The sequence below is a fragment of the Sorghum bicolor genome, chromosome 4 (genome assembly GCF_000003195.3).
Source record: "Sorghum bicolor cultivar BTx623 chromosome 4, Sorghum_bicolor_NCBIv3, whole genome shotgun sequence".
Classification (NCBI taxonomy): Eukaryota; Viridiplantae; Streptophyta; class Magnoliopsida; order Poales; family Poaceae; genus Sorghum; species Sorghum bicolor.
This window is the reverse complement of record NC_012873.2, coordinates 54348229-54366099: the sequence shown is the minus strand read 5'-3', so window position 1 is coordinate 54366099 and position 17871 is coordinate 54348229. Positions and strand designations below refer to the sequence as shown.

General features: G+C 49.4%; 2 protein-coding genes and 1 non-coding gene across 4 annotated transcripts; 1 reads left to right on the top strand and 2 right to left on the bottom strand.

Moving 5' to 3' along the window:
• On the bottom strand, positions 2378-4444 carry LOC8070555 (transcription factor MYB16). The gene is made up of 3 exons (XM_021460193.1): positions 4164-4444; positions 3932-4061; positions 2378-3340 (listed from the first exon to the last, which is right to left on the bottom strand). The coding sequence occupies exons 1-3, from the start codon at positions 4297-4299 to the stop codon at positions 2578-2580; spliced, it is 1029 nt and encodes a 342-aa protein (XP_021315868.1). The 5' UTR covers positions 4300-4444; the 3' UTR covers positions 2378-2577.
• Positions 10609-10680, top strand: TRNAW-CCA. The gene has a single exon. It is a non-coding gene; the product is annotated as a tRNA-Trp (tRNA).
• Positions 13754-15869, bottom strand: LOC8070554 (NAC domain-containing protein 79). Of its 2 annotated transcripts, XM_002452295.2 has the most exons (4): positions 15763-15869; positions 15181-15457; positions 14737-15053; positions 13754-14601 (listed from the first exon to the last, which is right to left on the bottom strand). In XM_002452295.2, exons 2-4 carry the CDS (start codon positions 15374-15376, stop codon positions 14026-14028), a joined length of 1089 nt encoding a protein of 362 aa, XP_002452340.1. In that variant the 5' UTR covers positions 15377-15457; positions 15763-15869; the 3' UTR covers positions 13754-14025. The 2 variants fall into 2 exon arrangements, with proteins under 2 accessions (XP_002452340.1, XP_021314112.1); XM_021458437.1 differs by having other exon boundaries at positions 15181-15821.

Here is a 17871-nt window from a genome sequence, read left to right as displayed (position 1 = left end):
TTATATAGTCATAGTTTTCTTGTAGTTTAGGTTAGGTGTTAGAATTTTAGAGTGTTACCCAAAAAACATTTGTTAGGGACTATGAAAAAAAAAAAGATAAGAAGAGTAGTTTATCTATATATAATTGGATTTGCTTTCCCCTTATAAATAAAATTAGCTTATATTATTATAACATTTTATAGTTTAGAGGGGTCTTCATGATAAATTTGTCAGAGGGCCTTCAAAATTATAGGACCGGCGTTGTGTCACATACCTACAGGCTATGCCCAACGCACCACCATGTCGAAGTAGATTGTCTATGTCAAAGCAAACGACTTGAAACCATATGCTTCATCTGAAACAAAGCGGAGGCTATTGTTTGAGCTCAAGTTGTGACTTGTGAGCCAAAGAGACTCCCCCATGACAATAAAACGACCTGCAAAGCAATGTGGGGAGTGCAAAAAAAGCTACGGAGTGTAGGGTGGTGAAGTCCGTAGAAAAAAGTACATGCATACTGTTTGCGTTGGGAGGTTAGTGGTCTGAACTCAATTTTTTTGTCTACATAATGTCTCACGCCAACACTTAGGCCTTGTTTAGATCCAAAAAGTTTTTGGATTTTAACACTATAGCATTTTTGTTTTTATTTGACAAATGTTGTCCAATCTTAGAGTAACTAGGCTTAAAAGATTCGTCTCATGATTTACAAGCAAACTGTTAATTAGTTTTTGTTTTCACCTATATTTAATGCTCTATGCATATGCCTCAAGATTTAATGTGATGTGAAATCTTAAAAAGTTTTTGATTTTTGGATAAAATAAACAAGGCCTTATTGTTGCCCGCGTGGAACCTAGCCCTCATCTTTTTTCCTCGTCATGACGTCATATGATCTTTCCTTTCACCTGATCCCCTCACTGCCACCAAACCTTTTCTTGCATCAATTCTTTTTGGACCCAAGTAATAAGAATTATTTTTCACGCTATTTTTTCAAAAGCGCGCAATGCACGTGTTGCTTTAAGGGAAAGGGGAGTTCAATAATACAACTATGTCATATGCAATGGCGAGGTGTCGTAGCATATGACAAAGTAACACACAATCACAGGAATCGCTGGCTTGAACGGTGGAGCAGGTGTGGTTGTACTGGGCTAGGAAACTAATTTGCGACCGTGGTGGGAAGGAGCCGTGGCTAGGCCACCAATGCCAACAGGGGGGGGTTGAGCTTGCGGAAGCCCGCCGAGATCTAGCCCCGCCTTCTGTCCAGGTCAAGCATAGCAGCTGTGTTGTCGATATGGACTTGTCGTCGAATGTCCTACGGTTCCGCTTTTTCCATATTTCCCAAGAGACAAGCAGCACAAGGGAGTCGAAGCCTCGACAGAGAGTCTCCGGAACCAAAGCACGCGTGTGTAGCCTACAGGATACACACCTTAGAGCACCATAAACAACTCCACAACAAAGCTTCAACCAAAACTTCCAACTATATATCCTCGTCGACAAGCTTTTTTTAGGTACCAAGGAGGAAGCGGAGCACCTTTACATGTTAACTTGTGAAAGGGAAAAAAACATAGCGTGTGGGAAATGAAGGCACTTTTTTGCATAACCTATTTTTTATTAAAGCGTGTAAATAGCATGGACTAGATATCAAAGCGATTAATTAAAGGTTGGATGGATAAAACATTGTGATGTTAGGGATCTCGTCGTGAATCGATTCCCAACATGAGGATGGGGATGTGCGCAATGGAAACAAGTATCGCAAGTGTTCATGGGACGAAGATGGGGAGGCATCTCCCGACTAAAAATTTCCCGTTTACATTCCTGCTCATGAAACATAAATCATTCTTGACTTTTGAGGAGGATTTCCAACCGGTTGTAAGCCCATAGTCGGCCATGGAAATTAAGTTATTGTTTAGTTCTTTTTTTTCCTTTTTTTTATGCTGTAACAGTTCACAGCGATAACAGATCATGTTACTTCATTTTTGATTTGGCTCTGGCGTAATCGATAGCTGAGAGAACTGATACACCCATGTGCAAAGTCGTTACCGCTCATATTTGTTAGTCCAGCCATACACACAACAACCAAACAAATAGTGCTTTCTGTAAAATCCTTATAGATGGCATCAGCAAATGATTCCATTATTATCGACCATTCTTTTGACTGAACCAAACAACACCTAAATGCACAGTGGGGGAAAGGCGTTCACGGCCTCACGGGCGTCTAGTCAGCACTCGGCACCAGGTGACGTTATGGAGCCTGCTCAATTGCAGGGTTGAATAGCCTCGATCGGTAAGGGTTGGGCAAAGGCATTATTGTCCCTGGAATTGGATTTGCCTTTGATGGATTTGTCGATTCCCATTTTCTTTTACTCTTAGAAGCACCAAATTTCAAAGGCATACGCATGAAACCTGAACAGTAACACTGTTATTTGTACTACATTGGAGACACCCACGCAAACAAAATCAGTCCGTACTACACGTTTATTGCACATAATAAAAACCAAAACACGTGGACACCCATTAGCACGTAAACTAGAATCAAAACACCTAGCAACCAACACACATGACAAAAGTAACATTAGCACAAGTTCATTATTGCGTGACAGTCACTCAGAACTCCGCCGCCGCCGCCGCCGGCAAGTACATGGCGGGGTCCGTGACAGCGTCGGAGGTCAACGAGGACGAAGACGACGACATGGAAGAATTGACCATATTCAGTATGCTGCTCCAGTAGCCCTTGTCCTCTTCCTCCTGCTGCTCACTGACGCTGACGCTGGCGTCCGTCGACGAGGCTGCGAACCTCTGCTGATCCGCGCCGGCGACAGAGCTGTCGAGAAGGACGCCGGCAAGGACGAAGCCCGGCGCGGCTGCGTCGCCGAAGCGCTGCTGCTGCGGCTGCAGCTCCCCGAACGCCTCCTCGTAAGAGCGCGGCGGCGTCAGGGCGTGGCGCGGCGTGCCGTGGGTGTCGTGCGGCGGCGCGTTAGCGAACAGCTGCGCGCTCTCGGAGAAGCTCAGAGTCGACGTCGGCGACTCGAGCCCGCTGATAAACGCCGGCCCTGTCCCTGGCCCTGGCGCGGGCGCGGGCGGCGGCGAGACGATGGCGCGCAGCTTGGCCTCGCGCGCCAGGCGCGCCTCGGCCTCGAGGCGCGCGCTCTCCCACTGCGCCGTGTGGCTGAGGTGCGCGGCGGCCCTGTAGCGCGCGCCGGCGCCGGCGCCTGCAGCAGAGCCGGAGGAGGCGCCCAAGTCGGCGCGGGGCTTGTGCGTGACGGGGTCGATGCCCATCTTGGCGAGCCGCTTCTTGAGGTGCGTGTTCCAGTAGTTCTTGATCTCGTTGTCCGTGCGTTTGGGCAGGTGCGTCGCGATCGATGACCACCTGCGGATTGCACGCGGGCATGTCACTGTCAGTCTTTTTTTTTTCATTTCATTTCATCCGGTGAAGCAAGCAAAGCAAGCATAATGCAATGTTACTAGTAATAACTCGAACAGTGAAAATGGTTTGGCGTTAATGATTAGAGGTGCGTGTGGTGCGAAGGGGCATTGAAGGAGCTCGTGTCGTGGTGGATCGGAAGAGCAGCAGCACAGGACAGACAGGCCGGGATGGCAGGAATGATGGGGCGAGGCATTGGTTTTACAGGTCAACATGCATGGCAGGGCCAGGGCGACACGACAAGCGGGCGGTGACGACGGTCCGGTCGCTCGCCCTGACAGGGATAGCGAGGCACACAGCGAGGCAAGCGGGCTCGCCAACATTAATGACAAACGTGACTAACCAAAGCAAAATAAACTCGGTCGTGCGACTAGTTTTTTTTTTGCTACACTACACCACCTCAGTCTCACCACGTTCTTACGGGGGGAAAAAAAAAAGGTGCACGAACACGAGAGTACGAGACACACACGACGAGCTGTACATGTGCCGTCGTACGTCGTCGCAAGCTAGCGAACGGATCAAGTGCATGATGATCACCTGTTGCCGAGGAGAGCGTGGAGCTGGATGATGGTCTGCTCCTCCTGGAGCGTGAACTTGCCCCGCTTGATGTCCGGCCGCAGGTAGTTGGTCCACCGGAGCCGGCAGCTCTTGCCGCACCGCCGCAGCCCTGCAGAACAGACGCGAAACACACACACACACACCATGCATGAGCATGAGCACACTGCATGTCCTCGATCGCAAATAAAACGAACGAAATTTCGGTTCTCACCGGCCTTGGCCGGCAGCGAGCGCCAGCAGCCGTGGCCGTGCTGCTCGATGAAGGCGAGCAGCTTCTGGTCCTCCTCGGGCGTCCACGGGCCCTTCTTCAGCCCTGCCTCCTTCTCGCAGCACGGCGACCTCCCCATCGATCCCGGCCAGACGCGATCGCACACAGGAGAAAGGATCGATCGGTGAAAGGCCGGGAGCAGCTCCTCTAGTGACAGGGAATGAAGTGACTAGTGGGCAAGTGACCCCCGGTCGGTGTCGCTAGCAAGCGGCATAAATAGAGCGGGGGCGTGCGGGCGGTGGTGCATGCCCTGGGCGACTGGCGTACGTGTACGTGCTGCCGAGTACCCAGTACTGACTGCCTGCCTGCCCAGTGCACCCGGAGGGAGAATCTTCCTGGCTTTCCGTGCGGCCACGCCCGCCCGCCCGCCCAGGGGGAGGCCCATCCGTCAGGCGCACCTGGCCTTCCCGTCCCTCGTCATGCGCGCCGCACGTGCGCCACCGTTAGCGCGCGGAAGAAGGCGGCCGACCGGGCCGGGCTCCAGCAAAGGAACCAAAGGTACTACGTGTACGTCCCCGGACGACGGCGACAGCGGTTGGTGGTGGTGCGCGGCCGGCCGGTCGGCTTGGTCCGCCGCGGGCTACGGGAGCGCGCGCCGCCGCCTCCATCCCGTGCGCGCTGGCGGCGGCGGCTACTCGGCAGGGGCGTCGTCTACGTACCGACCGAAAGGGACGGCCGAGCTGCGTATTCATGCGCTTAAACTTGTGGCTCGGCCGTGCCACATTCCCCGGCCGTCTAAGGCCGCCGTGCTCGTGCTGTGCGGCGTGCGCTACAGGGTGTGTCTCTGGCCTCGGATCCGAGTTCTTACCATACCATACCATACCGCCTTGTTTAGTTCCAAAAAATTTTACAAAACAGATACTGTAGCACTTTCCGTTTGTTTGTGACAAATATTGTCCAATCACGGACTAACTAGGCTCAAAAGATTCATCTCATCAATTCCGACCAAACTATGCAATTAGTTTTTATTTTTGTCTATATTTAATACTCCATGTATGCGTCTAAAGATTCGATGTGACGGAGAATCTGAAAAATTTTGCAAAATTTTTTGGAACTAAACAAGGCACAAGCAAACGTTTTATTTTTTTCCTGGCAGTACGAGTCTGGATGCATGTTTGTTTGACTGCATCTGGCGCGAGCTCTGCCTCTGCTCGTCTTCTTGGTGCCAGCCACGGCACAGCACTGAGTGGCTGCCGGAGCAGCCATTGGGCGAGATGTTGTTGGCCTGCCCAGTTTAACTGTGCCTGGTACTGGCACTTGCAGGCGGCAGGGTCCTGCTGTTTCTGGCGGAGCGCACTGGCCGGCGGACCGGGGCCCCAGCCCTACACCGCGACGCATGGTATACTGCCCTGTTCTGGGCGCGGGGGGGGGGGGGGGGGGGGGGGGGGGGGGGAGTTATGGTGAAGCCGACTGCCGCTTGCGGGTGAAAAAGAATGTGCGCCGTGTCGTTGCGCGATTGAGGGCATGTTTGGTTGTCAGCCCACAGTTTGCCACGCCTAAGGTTAGGTGCAAGCCACACTCTATGGCAAATTAGGAGTGTTTGGTTGGCAACTAAGACGTGGCAAAAAAATAGTGTGGCTATTGTTTGGTTTATTGCTATAAATATTAGACAAAAGAATTATGGTAGTTGTTTGGATTGCAGCCACATGTCGATCAAAATGCCCCAAATTCCATTTATTAGGATGATTGTCACAGATATTTGACATGTGACAAATCAAACTTCATATGTACTTCCTTTGCCCAAGAAAAATATATGATCTTGTTAGAATGGATTTTTAGATCAGTGTAGAAAAAGTATAGCAAACAACGATGTAGGTAATTAATCATGTTGTTAAGTATGTCTACAAGGCTACAAGGCTTCCTCACGAAGAAAAGCTGCTTGTGGTCCAGCCTACAAGAAGGAAGTGTCTTATCCATTCCCCATTATTTTCTACAGCTATACGGCTTCGAGCCATGGCTCTCCGCCATGGACGGCCTCCAAAACTCCAGTAGAGCTTGACTCAACTCAAGCAGGAGTCGCACTCGCACCTCAGCCATGGACGACCACCACGCTCGTTGGCCCCGTGCTTAGCCTCGGCCACCACCTGTGTGGACGGAGAAAGCAAACGTGCTCAGCCGGCAAGACGACGAGAGAGGGAGAAGCCATGGGACTAGGCCGGAGAGATCGAGATGGGTCTTTACGGAGGGACAGAGAAGTTGTGGAGAAGCTTTTTTAATGCGGTGGCGCGCCACAGAGTAGTGCGGCGGTAAAAACGGCCGCCACACTTTGGTTGAAGAAAACTGTGGCGAGATGATTATGTGGCTGTGGCGAGCCATACCTGCGTGCTTAACCAAACAGCTACCAAAGTAAACGTGGCGAGCCTAATGTTAGGCGTGGCGACTTGTGGCCGGCATCCAAACATCCCCTGACTCTGTTGGCATTCAGCAACTCGTTTTTTTTTACTCTGCTCCTCACAGTTTCGAAGAGATCAAGTGCGACGCACTGAGGGGATCCCAGTTGCCGCGTTCCCCTCTCTGAATTCTGAAAGCATTTTCAGTAACTCGTTTTACTCTGAGCAGAACCATGCAAAGGGGAGGGACAGCCTCTGTGAAAATTATGCCCAGTTACATTACATTACATTACAGTCGAGTCATGGTAGGAACAGTGGATCAGTTAGGCCATTAATTGTGCGGTTTCCATGGAAAATTGCCACAGGACCACCCAGCGATGTCTAAACAGATCTGTCCACAAAACCCATGTGCATCCTAGCCAGTAGCCAAGGAATTATCCGTCGGTCTCAAATGTAGTAAGCTTCATTTTGACAGTCAGCGTGGAAGACATGCTGAGTTTTTTCTTTTCTTTTCAATCCCTTCGGAATTGTACTCAGCGGACATGTAAAAGTTTCGGTTCTTCCTGATCTAAATTGAGTTGCACCTAGGCACCGACGGCGACGATGCCGACCGCCCCGGTCAGTCAGCATCACGCCGGTGTGGGAGTGAGAGAAGAGAAGGACGTGACCTGCCACCCGATCAGGAGTCCTCGGATGCTCGTAGGCGCTCTGTGCATCCTCTGCACGCTGCTCCACACACTCGAAGATTAAAGTGTTCATGTGAAATGTCAGCGACAGAGAAGAGAAGAGAAGAGACGGGATCACTCAGGTGGCCTGTTTCCGAGGAGAAAGAAAAATCACCCCCCCCCCCCCAAGGGTAGGGTAAGTACAGGTCAAAACTACTCGTAATGGACAAATTAAGTTACTGCTGACTAGCATGATCACGCAGTACCTTTCCTGTTTCACGCACCAAGAAGGCGAGAATGACCAACCTAACAGACAGGTACGGACATCACTTGGCATTGATGAGATCCGCCGCAGCAGGTCAGGTCGCAGAGTTTAACCTGAGAGGAGCGCAGCTGTTGTTCTTGGGGGTCTCGGCAGTAATTTGACTGGTGAAGGAGAAGAAGGAATTTGACTGGTGACCTACTGACACGGTCAATGCATGTGCTCGTAGTAGTAGCAGCGTGGACCGACGACACGCGTGCATTAATGGCCCGTAAGAACTGGAATGGAATGGCGCTACTGTACTGTTCAAGGGAGTAAAAAAGAACTTTTTGTGATGCACATGCAGACAGCACAGCAGAGCACAGCCGTGCTGCTCTGGTAAAGAAACGAGCCTGCATGATCCTAATTTATTACGGGGGGCAAAACCAGCGGTCCATCCAGCGATTGCTTTTCCGATCAGGTGACCCCATTTTCTGTCATCGCCCTCCAGTCAGGCTCAACATGCTTTGCACGGTTTTTCTGCAGTGTTCTTTCATCTTCCCTCTGTGTTCACTGTTCAGTGAAATTACTTGGACCTTTCTTTCTTTTTCTTCCCCTTGTACGGTTTGACCACTCAACCGTTCACGTTCCAGGTGTTAATATGGTACTAGTACACGGTGAATTGTTCTTGCAGATGAAACAAGCTTTCGTCTTTCCTTGCTGCAGGCGCAGGGGTTCAGTTTTCAACAGCAGGCTCGTGGTAATTTAACAGGTAGTATACCAAGTAATGAGTATATATATATATACTGTATTTGATTAAATTCTACAGACCTTGGTGCATTTGCCGCAGGCGAGAGGGTGTTGAGCGGGAATTTGAACTGAGAGTCTGCCAATTTCAGCCACGCCACGTATCATGCATGATTTTCATTTCTGAATCCTGGACAGTGAACGGCCCAATAAAATCAAGGCCCGTCGTTCGCCTTCGCTCCATCCAATTTCAGAATGCAGGAGTTTTCAGACATCATGCATGCATGGTACGGTAGTACTATATGGGTCGATGCATGCATGCAAAGCGCGCGGCCGGGCTGGCAAGTGCTGCGCGCCGGGCGGGCGTTCGTACGCGCGAGGCGCGGGCGGCGAACGGGGGCCGAATGGACGGCGCAACCACCGGGCGACAGGGACACGTGGTTCCTTCAATTGGGGACGCCAGGACATGTCGTCCGCCCCGCCCGCCCTTCCATCTCGCTGATTATTCCCTGATGAGAAGCCCCCGTCCGTATCCGCAGGACCGCAGCACGCGTGCGATCCTCATGCTCGCGCGCCGCGACCAGACAGGGTCTCGCGGGCTCGGCGGCGCGGATGGCTCGCTCGGCCCAGCCCGGGCTGTCCTTTTTTTTTTCCCCCTGCTCGGCCGCGCGCGTGTGTGCGCGCAATGAAGGCACCGGCGCGCGGCTCTACACCCCGTCTACTACTACGGCTAGCTACGGAAAATGTTAGCTGGAGCTACCGTGGTTGCGGCACGCGATTGGATGGATGGATGGGTCGTCGTGTTAGCTAGCCGGCCGCCGGCGGGTTAGATCGGATGGTACGAGCTACCGCGTGATTACGCCATGTCGCCATGACAATACTACGACTGCTACGTACGGTTCGCGATCGATCGCCGGCCGGGACGACACACGTAGTTATAGCCGTCGATCGATGCCGAGTGTCGTCTCTGCTTGTACAATGTCGACTCGACGGATCGGATCGGGGGCATATGCATTCATGAGCGTGCTGCCCTTTGTTGATCGGGCGTCGCTATAAGCCGCGCGGAACAAACCGTCACCAACGTAGGTACGTAGTACAAGGTACCACCCCACACTACGTACTTCATCACACACAGCACACATCAGCGTGGAAGCATGCAGATGGGGACTTGCGGCTTAATTAGTACTACGTAGTACTACCATTACTCCATTAGCTATAAGACCCAGCTAGCGCGCGGCTTAATTAGTAGTACCATGAGCAAAGACCCAGCACTAAACCGTCACCAACGTAGTACGTACTTACTTTAGGTACCACTACGTACTTCACCAACATGGAAGCAGATTGGGACTTGCGGCCTTAGTACTGTTAGCTAAAGAGACCCCAGCACTATGGCGGTGGCGGCTGTTCACTTTGTTTGGCCTGTTGGTGGCGTTACGTTGCCAATGCCCCCCTATGAGTTTGATTTTGCATTGGACATTAGACCAGTATCGGACTATCGGTCATGATCCAAACAGCTTCATAGGCATAGAAATGGTGATGAATTTATAATATTTTTTCCTATCAGTTCAGGGGGCGAAGCCCCACCAACTTCATTGAACAATTGAGGCTTGAGCTATCAAAAAGGGCTCAGGGATTACAAGTTACATCCGGCATACCAGGCGGGAGTTACTCAATTGTTCATCCCCCTATGAGTACATGAGAGGGGAAGCACGGGGACTGATACAATCCTGGATATAGGCAATCAAGGCCAAAATGAGAGTCTTGTCCTTGCGGTATCGACAGGCCCATATGCCAAGATCTTTGCCAATGCTTCAAAGCACAAAGATCGCGACTGCGTTTTCCTTGTGAAGATCAAGTTGTTGCAGGCTTTCCAAATGTGCCACAAAACTGTCAGCATGGTGTCGATCCTAACAGAGGGGGGGGGGGGAGGTCGATTTCGCGGCCGATGCGCCAGGGGAGACAATGCAGTTGCAGTTGCAGCCGCTCGAAGACATTGGTATGCAAGCAGTGTGATTCTGGTCACCCTGGAGCACGAGACGAAGATGTGGTCGCAAGTCCTCAAGAGATACCATCAAAAGCGGGGCAGTGGGATTCTTCAAGTGGTTTGATGTTTTTTCTAGTAGAGCTTGGCTCGAGAGTTTAGCCTGTTGATGTGTAGTAGCCATCTCATCTTCCCTGCAGGAGTTTGCAGCCCCAAATCAGCTTGGGGCGCCCTTGGAGCTCCATCTCGCCACAGTGGAGGACTTGGTAAGTGCTCCTGCTAGTGGGGCACTGAAAATTATAGTAATATATAGTTCATCATCTTATAAAATATAGGAGGAATGTCTGGTTGAGCTAAAACTTGTAAGTTCGTTGAAGCAATAATCAAGATATTTATAATGTTCTTCAGGACAACTGATACAGCCGGATCCGTGGCGCAATGGTAGCGCGTCTGACTCCAGATCAGAAGGTTGCGTGTTCGATTCACGTCGGGTTCAATACCCCGATCCTAATCCGGATTATTTTTATCTTTTTTTCGTTTAAGCTCGGCCCGCCAGCATTTGTAATTTTTTTTATTCGGGCTTACGCACAAGTTGGTGGGCCTTATGGGCCTGCCCTTTTTTGTGGCCGAGAACAATGGAATATCACTCGAATGTTCACTACCTCAAAGTCTTGTGTGGCCGTTTCTATTTTTTCTTTTGTATATAAAAAGAATTCCATTTTGGATTTTATTGGCTTACTTTGGCTGGCAGATTAGAACGATCGAATCCGTGTGGCATGTTTTCTAGTTTGATTTGATTGACCTTCAGATGTTCTGCATGTAAAAATACCATACCAACAAGGTCACGGATGAAATGCATGTTTTTATTTATTTATTTATATGAAACTGGATCAAATACATGCTTGATGCATGTGAATCATGTCCCATCCATGCCACACCAGTTCCAAATTCTCACGTCCTTTTCCACTCCAATTTACGGTAGTACTATATATCTTGGTGTGCGAAGAATATCTTCCTTTGTCTCATGCAGCGTTTGTTAGATCTGAAAGGCGTCTCCTGCCGATGGGGATATGCATGGACGGATCTTGACCCGGTTCGTTGCATGAGCAGGTAGCAATAACGACTTGTTTAGTTTACCTTAAAAATTAAAAACTTTTTAAGTTTTCTCGTGGCATCAAATCTTGCGGTACATGTATGGAGCATTAAATATAGTCGAAAACCAAAACTAATTACACAGTTTGTCTGTAAATCGCAAAATAAATTTTTTGAGTCTAATTAGTCCATGATTGGACAATAATTGTCAAATAAAAATGAAAATGTTACGGTACCCAAAATCAAAAAATTTTAGGAAAGCCAATAATATTTATCTTCATCAAGATCAAAGGAATAATAATTATTATCTTCATCGCAAAGGTATAACCGTCTTCCATATCTGTCAAGGCCTCCTATCCTAGGGCGACTGTTGCTACTAGTTGCAACAAAAGGCCGCCCGCCCTGCGCCCACAGTTTTGCTTTTGCGCCACTTGGGCCTGCAGGATGTGTTTCCAGATGCATGTAGCCTGAGGGCGATAGGCGTTGATGGTACCATCTCGCACACAAAGAGTTGGATTGGATGGATCTGCCCAACTTGAAGGTTTTTATTCTGTTCCTGGAATGGAAGACAATTTGATGCGCACCGGCCTATTCTGCAAACGTACGTTCTGTTCTGGCAGTTTTTGCACCTGATGATGAGTTGCAATCAGAGTGGTTCTCTGCATCTGCTCTCATCAGTTGGACTTGGACGACGAAGTACAGCAGGATTAGGTTTTAAATCACTCGTTAGGAATCATCCTGGACATATATTCCCAAGCTCTAGTCAAGAGGTAACAGGACCACGTCAGCTTCAACTCCCAATCTTGTTAATCATGAGTTGAACAATCATTCATGTGATCCAATCGGACGACCTTAGCAGTAGTACAACCTGCCGCGTACACATACAATGGCCGTAGTACAAATCACTGGACACACACTTGACTGCAAAAGATATATATACTAGTAGTTAAACAAAAGGAAGCTGTGAATTGAGTCCGTTGCCCATGCATGCGTCTGCGTCTTTATCTGAAACCCCAACCAGCAAAGTCGACAGGTGGAATTGGATTGGAATAGACTTGTTGTAGTGGAGTCCGCCGGAGGATTGGAGGAAGAACAGAACAGAACAGAACAGAGATGTCCAAAGATACGAGACAGATTAAACAAAGGCGAGGAGATAATGCTAAGATATTTCGCCCCGGCTCCTCTGCCCACCCCCACCCCCCCCCCCCCCCCCCCCCCCCCCCCCCGATGCCAGATTAAAGAAGCAGAGCAGAGAGGATCTACTAGAAGCTAGCGCACCTGTCCTCGCGTGACTCGCCCGTGGCGGCACACCATTTTTCTTTTCTTTTTTTAATTAATAACAAACAGGTGAACCAACCAACTCCGCCTCCTCGCACCTCCTCCCCCTCGCTGATTGCTGCTGCGGCTCATGATCGCAGCCGGAGCGGAGCCCGGCGCGGGTCCGGTGGCCTGTGGATGGACCTGAAAACAACGTGAGCGTGGTGGGCGCGGGGTGATGGCGTGGCGTGGCGTGCCGAGGCAGGGTGGGGATCGGATCCCCCCGCGGGGTCCACATCCCCGGCCTCGCGCTCGCGTTGGCATGGGAGCCAAGTGGACAGTGGTGGCGGCAGCCATGCGGCGCGCGGCTGGACGCTTCCGCGGCGACGAACGGGTCAGACCATGCATGTGTTAGAGGATCGGAAAGCCTGGCTCCAAAGGCAACGGAACCGGCCATGCATCTATCGCTGCTGCACACTTGCAGATGCTAGCTAGATGATGAGGTGCACTATGGCATGGGACAAAGCGGTAGGGAGCTTTGGGACTGATCACTGATAGCTCAGGCTCCACCAAACCATACTAGTACTAAGGGGTTTATTAATGCTAGATTAGCCTAGCGCGACTGTGTAAGTCAAGCTTTTAGGTTTAAAGGTGATATCACTACTACTATCCGTTTCTCTTTCAAAAGGAGGAGCACACTATTTCGCAAAAGGGAGGCAAAGAAGCAATGTTTCAAAATTTTAGTTATTTTATTTTTTCTAAAATGCATATATATATATATATATATATATATATATATATATATATATATATATATATATATATATATATATATATATACTATGCGTTTTCTTACCCCATGCAGTTCCTACATGTTGCCATCCAATCTACATTACTCTTGATGAGAACACCATGTTGCGGGATCACGGCCGCTATATGATCGGCAATGGTTACATTAATATATTGCGAGATCGCGGCGGAATTTTCTCGATCCAAATATACCTTTTCAAGCATACTTCTATCACCCCCAATACACTTTTCTAGCTACCATAACTCATAAGTCATAGCAATTGTAACCGTGTAGTGTGTCGCGGGATCACGGCATAATTTCCTCGCTCCACTATTGTCGTCCCAAATACACTTTTCTAGGTGTCACAAGTCGTGACTCAATTGCAATTTTAGTATGTTGTAGGATCATGGCATAATATCCTTGCTCCAAATAGCCATTTCTAGCTTTTATACACAAACAATAGTTTTAGTATATACGCTACGAGATTATCTAAGTGTTCACATAACAATTACACGCTGAGTTCCTCTAAAACCAAATCGATTTAGTACTACACAAGCATATATGCTTTGTTCACAACTTTTTTTTTTGCCCCATTTGCACATAACAGTATTCATTCAATAGCACAATACAATCTCCATTTCCAATCCAGTGACTAATTCTAATCCAATTTTTTAACGATAACGGAAAAGACGGGGGAGTTCATCAGAAGCCCCAAAAGGAGGCCTCGTGATCCATGTGGTGCCGCGTCGAGGAGATCTCGGCGGGGTTCACCTCCGAGGTGACGCCGGTGTCCTGCGACGCGCCGCCGCTCAGCCGCTCCCTCTCGCCCAGCTTGCTGTACCACCCGCCGGCCTCCTGCAGGAGCTCGTGCACCATGCCGCCCACGCCCGCGTCGCCGTCGTACTGCGCCATGCTCGCCAGGAACGGCGAGGCGGTGGCGGCGGCGGAGGGGAGGAGGCAGGTTGGTGGGGTCAGGAAGTGGCCCTCCAGCGTGTTGGAGAAGCAGGTCACGTGTGGTGCCGGTGGCGTCGTCAGCTCGATGGACGCCGCAGCCGCCGCCGCCGCTGAAAGTGACATGTTGCCGCCGCTGCCGCCGGACACGTCCATCAGCGGGGGCAGCGTGGACGCGGCGAAGTCGTCCGCCATGGACCTGGACGGCCCCACGACGTCCTCCATCCCCATGCACGCAACCGATGATGATGACCTCTTGCTGCCGCCGGCCACTGACGACGGCGGCTCGATGCTCTTCTTGAACACCCTGCACAGCACCCAGTCGTCCTGCGGCGAGCATGCAGGCCAAGACACATACAGATGAACAAGGTTAGACGGATCCACACGCCACTCGATCGAGATCAAGCAACCGATGGATGGATCGGTCGATGACATGCATGGACAAGCAACAAAAGCTAGCACCTTTGACGCGCCAGCTCTGACCGACGGGATGAGGCTGCTGCTGCTGCTGGCGGCGGCGGCGGCGGCGGCGTGCTTGCCATGGAGGCGGTACTCGTGCATGACCCAGCCGGTCTTGCCGCCCCTGGGAGCCCTCCCCGTGTAGAAGACGAGCGTCTTCTTCAAGCCGACGAGGGCCTTGCCCCTGAAGATCTCCCTGTCCTTACCCGTCGCCTTCCAGTAGCCGGACTCGGTGGCCCGGTTCGTCCTCAGCCCCGTCGGGTACTTGCGGTCCTTGACGCAGAAGAAGTACCACTCCTTCTCCCCCATCGTCGCCCGATCTGCACACCACCACCATACATGGCGCAGGCGCACGTGTGACGACCGTCAGTCATTAATGAAGGAGGAACAACGACCTTAAATTTGATAGCTCGCTCAATCATTTGCTAGCTAGTAGGTAGATCTTACATGGCAGGTCCCATGGCTCGCACTTGTTGAGGTCGGCCACGCCGACGGCGCGCGGGGCGAAGCGGGGGTCGGCGGCCTTCCTGGCGAGGTAGTGCGTGATGAGCTCCTCGTCGGTGGGGTGGAATCGGAACCCCGGCGGCAGCTCCATGGCCTCCTCCGGCTGCTGATGGTGGTGGTGGTGCACGTCGTGCTCCATCTCCTGCCTGGCTACTGAGCTGAGGATCGCCGTCGTCTAGGCCTGCTTTTGATCGCTGCTTTGCAACTAAACCTGATGAGACTGAGATGCATAAACACACAGAGAATTAAACAGTAGTACTCGTCACTCGTCTGCAGCTAGCATAAACAACGACGACCTGACCAAGATTATTTGGTACTCCAAGAAAATCAGGCAAAATCAAATCAATTGTGTACGTGGCCAGCTACATGAACCAAAATTAAACAATCAACAGCGCTGAATCGTATCGATCGATGCAGGCAGTACATGTGGAGATCGAACACATAATAAAGAAACAGCAGCTGGAGATCGCAGGTAGCATCAGAGACAGTGCGGATCTGGGAGATGGAGAAAAGGAGGCTGCTAACCTTTTTGGGTTTTATGGACGGATGGATTTTTCCGGGAGAGAGTGGAGTTGTTAAGGGGAAGATTAGAGTTGGGAGGGGTGACGATGCGCTTATATAGGAGACGGCTGGGTGCTGCAGTTTTAGAGGGAAAGAGACGTGGCGAAGAAGGAACAACACGCGGTGCGGCAGTGGTGCTGGTGCGCGCGCGGCACAGCACAGCAGCCGGCCGGCTGTCCGGGGCATGGGTCTCCTACTACTAATTACGATACGAACGAGTAGTAGTAACCTTTTGACTTTGACGCCCAGCAGGGAGTGGTTAATTTTACCTAGCCCATGATCCTTCAGTTTAAGGGGCCACTTGGCTATTTTTGTTCATATTTAATTTGTTCAAACAGACCATCCAATCCAACAACTTTTTTTCTATTTGGTGTTTGGCTATTTTTTTATAAATTAAATTTTAAAAATAGCAATGTAATTTGTAATATTTTTAAAAAATAGAAATATTACTATTTTCATTTTTTTTTAAAAAAAGCATACCCAGTTACATCAGATTTTTCTTTGATGGCAATGAAGTTATTTACTCCCTCCAATCTCTATAAGGTGTATTATTATAGGATCTCGAGGAAGTCTTTCATCAGTATATTTATTTTTGAACATCAATTTCTCTTCCAATTCTTTTCTATAAGGTGTATTAGGATCTGGTCTACCGGACTCTAGATCTGTGTGTAGTGTATTGATGCATCTTTTTAATAGTCAAAGTTTGTAATGTTTGATTTTCTTTTCGGATTATAATGCACACTGCGGCCCTGTTTGGAAGATAGGAATCCAAAATATATAGAGGAAACAAAAGAAAACACAGAACTACAGTAGAGTAAAAAGTGAAAAACTACAAAATTACACAATACACAGGAGCGGAAAGCTTAAGCTCTGCTTGGATCGATGGAGTCCATATAATACCTTTCCTCCATTTTGATTCTCTTCACTTTTCTATAGAAACTTAACCTTTTGTTCCAAACAAATGGCCTTACATTCCGAAATGGCGGTGAGCCAGGGGGAGTCCCAGTCAATGAATAGTCACTGTGACAGTGTGACTGTACAAGTGGAGGTATAAGTACAGCTAAACTTGAACTTTTGCAACCCAGGTTCTACAACAAGATCAATGAGTCATCAGTCATGGAGTCGATGAACAGTATTTTCCGTGCGAGAAATTCCCCGCTCCCAAATCAAATACCTTTTGGTATGCATGCATGCCCATTATCCAATATATAAAGACATCACACTATGGGCAAATAAGAATAATGGGCCAAATACAGTAGTAGCTGCCTTTGGATCTTGATTCCAAACAGTAACTTAACAACCTCGCTTTGATGTGCCAGGAATGGCCCGGGTTGACTCGACGGTTGGTGGCCATATCCTGTTTGGCCTATCCGGTCAAGTGCCCATACAGCAAAAGATATGCAGACGCGTCCAGCACATGTTCCTCACCTCATCAGTCCAATAAATACAAGTGGGCCTGACCTCTACATACCGCCATGCACATGTTCCTCGTCCAATTATCGGAGATCCCTGCACCTGCAGAGCGAGCTATCGATCTTGCATGCCCTACTTTCTGGTACTACTGTTCTGGCCATTTTTGAGTAGATGCAAACCGGCCAGTAAAAAATAACGTTCAGGACAACATTTAGCATAAAAAAAGTGATTAATTAAGAAATATAATTTATAATTTCATAATAAATATTATATAAGTAATGATTGATTAATTGACATATGTAGGATCGATCCATGTCTAACATAGAATCAGTATACCATACCAGCTTATAGAGTGGGTAGGATCATATTTAGACCAGGATGACATTGCCGATCAAGTTTAGGGATCTAGATGACACTTTCTGTCAAATTTAAGGACTTGCGGTGATTACCTTAAAAGTTTAAGGATCTGGATGTAACATTTGCCAAGTTTAAAGATCCATAGATATCACTTTAAAAGTTCAGGAATTTTAAATTTAGATGACACTTTGAGCTAAATTGGGGGACCGCCGGTGAATTTTTCTCTAAGGCCCTCTTTAGTTCCCCACCCAAAATTTTTTCATCCATCTCATCGAATCTTTGGACACATGCATGGAACATTAA

Excerpts from the sequence above, each read along its gene's own strand:
- LOC8070555 (XM_021460193.1), bottom strand. The coding sequence starts at position 4,299 with ATGGGGAGGTCGCCGTGCTGCGAGAAGGAGGCAGGGCTGAAGAAGGGC. Across the intron at positions 4,062-4,163 it reads CTCGCTGCCGGCCAAGGCCG|GGCTGCGGCGGTGCGGCAAG; the intron begins GTGAGAACCGAA and ends TCTGTTCTGCAG. Across the intron at positions 3,341-3,931 it reads CACGCTCTCCTCGGCAACAG|GTGGTCATCGATCGCGACGC; the intron begins GTGATCATCATG and ends TGCAATCCGCAG.
- LOC8070554 (XM_002452295.2), bottom strand. The coding sequence starts at position 15,376 with ATGGAGCACGACGTGCACCACCACCACCATCAGCAGCCGGAGGAGGCC. Across the intron at positions 15,054-15,180 it reads CGAGCCATGGGACCTGCCAT|ATCGGGCGACGATGGGGGAG; the intron begins GTAAGATCTACC and ends GGTGGTGTGCAG. Across the intron at positions 14,602-14,736 it reads TCAGAGCTGGCGCGTCAAAG|GACGACTGGGTGCTGTGCAG; the intron begins GTGCTAGCTTTT and ends TGCTCGCCGCAG.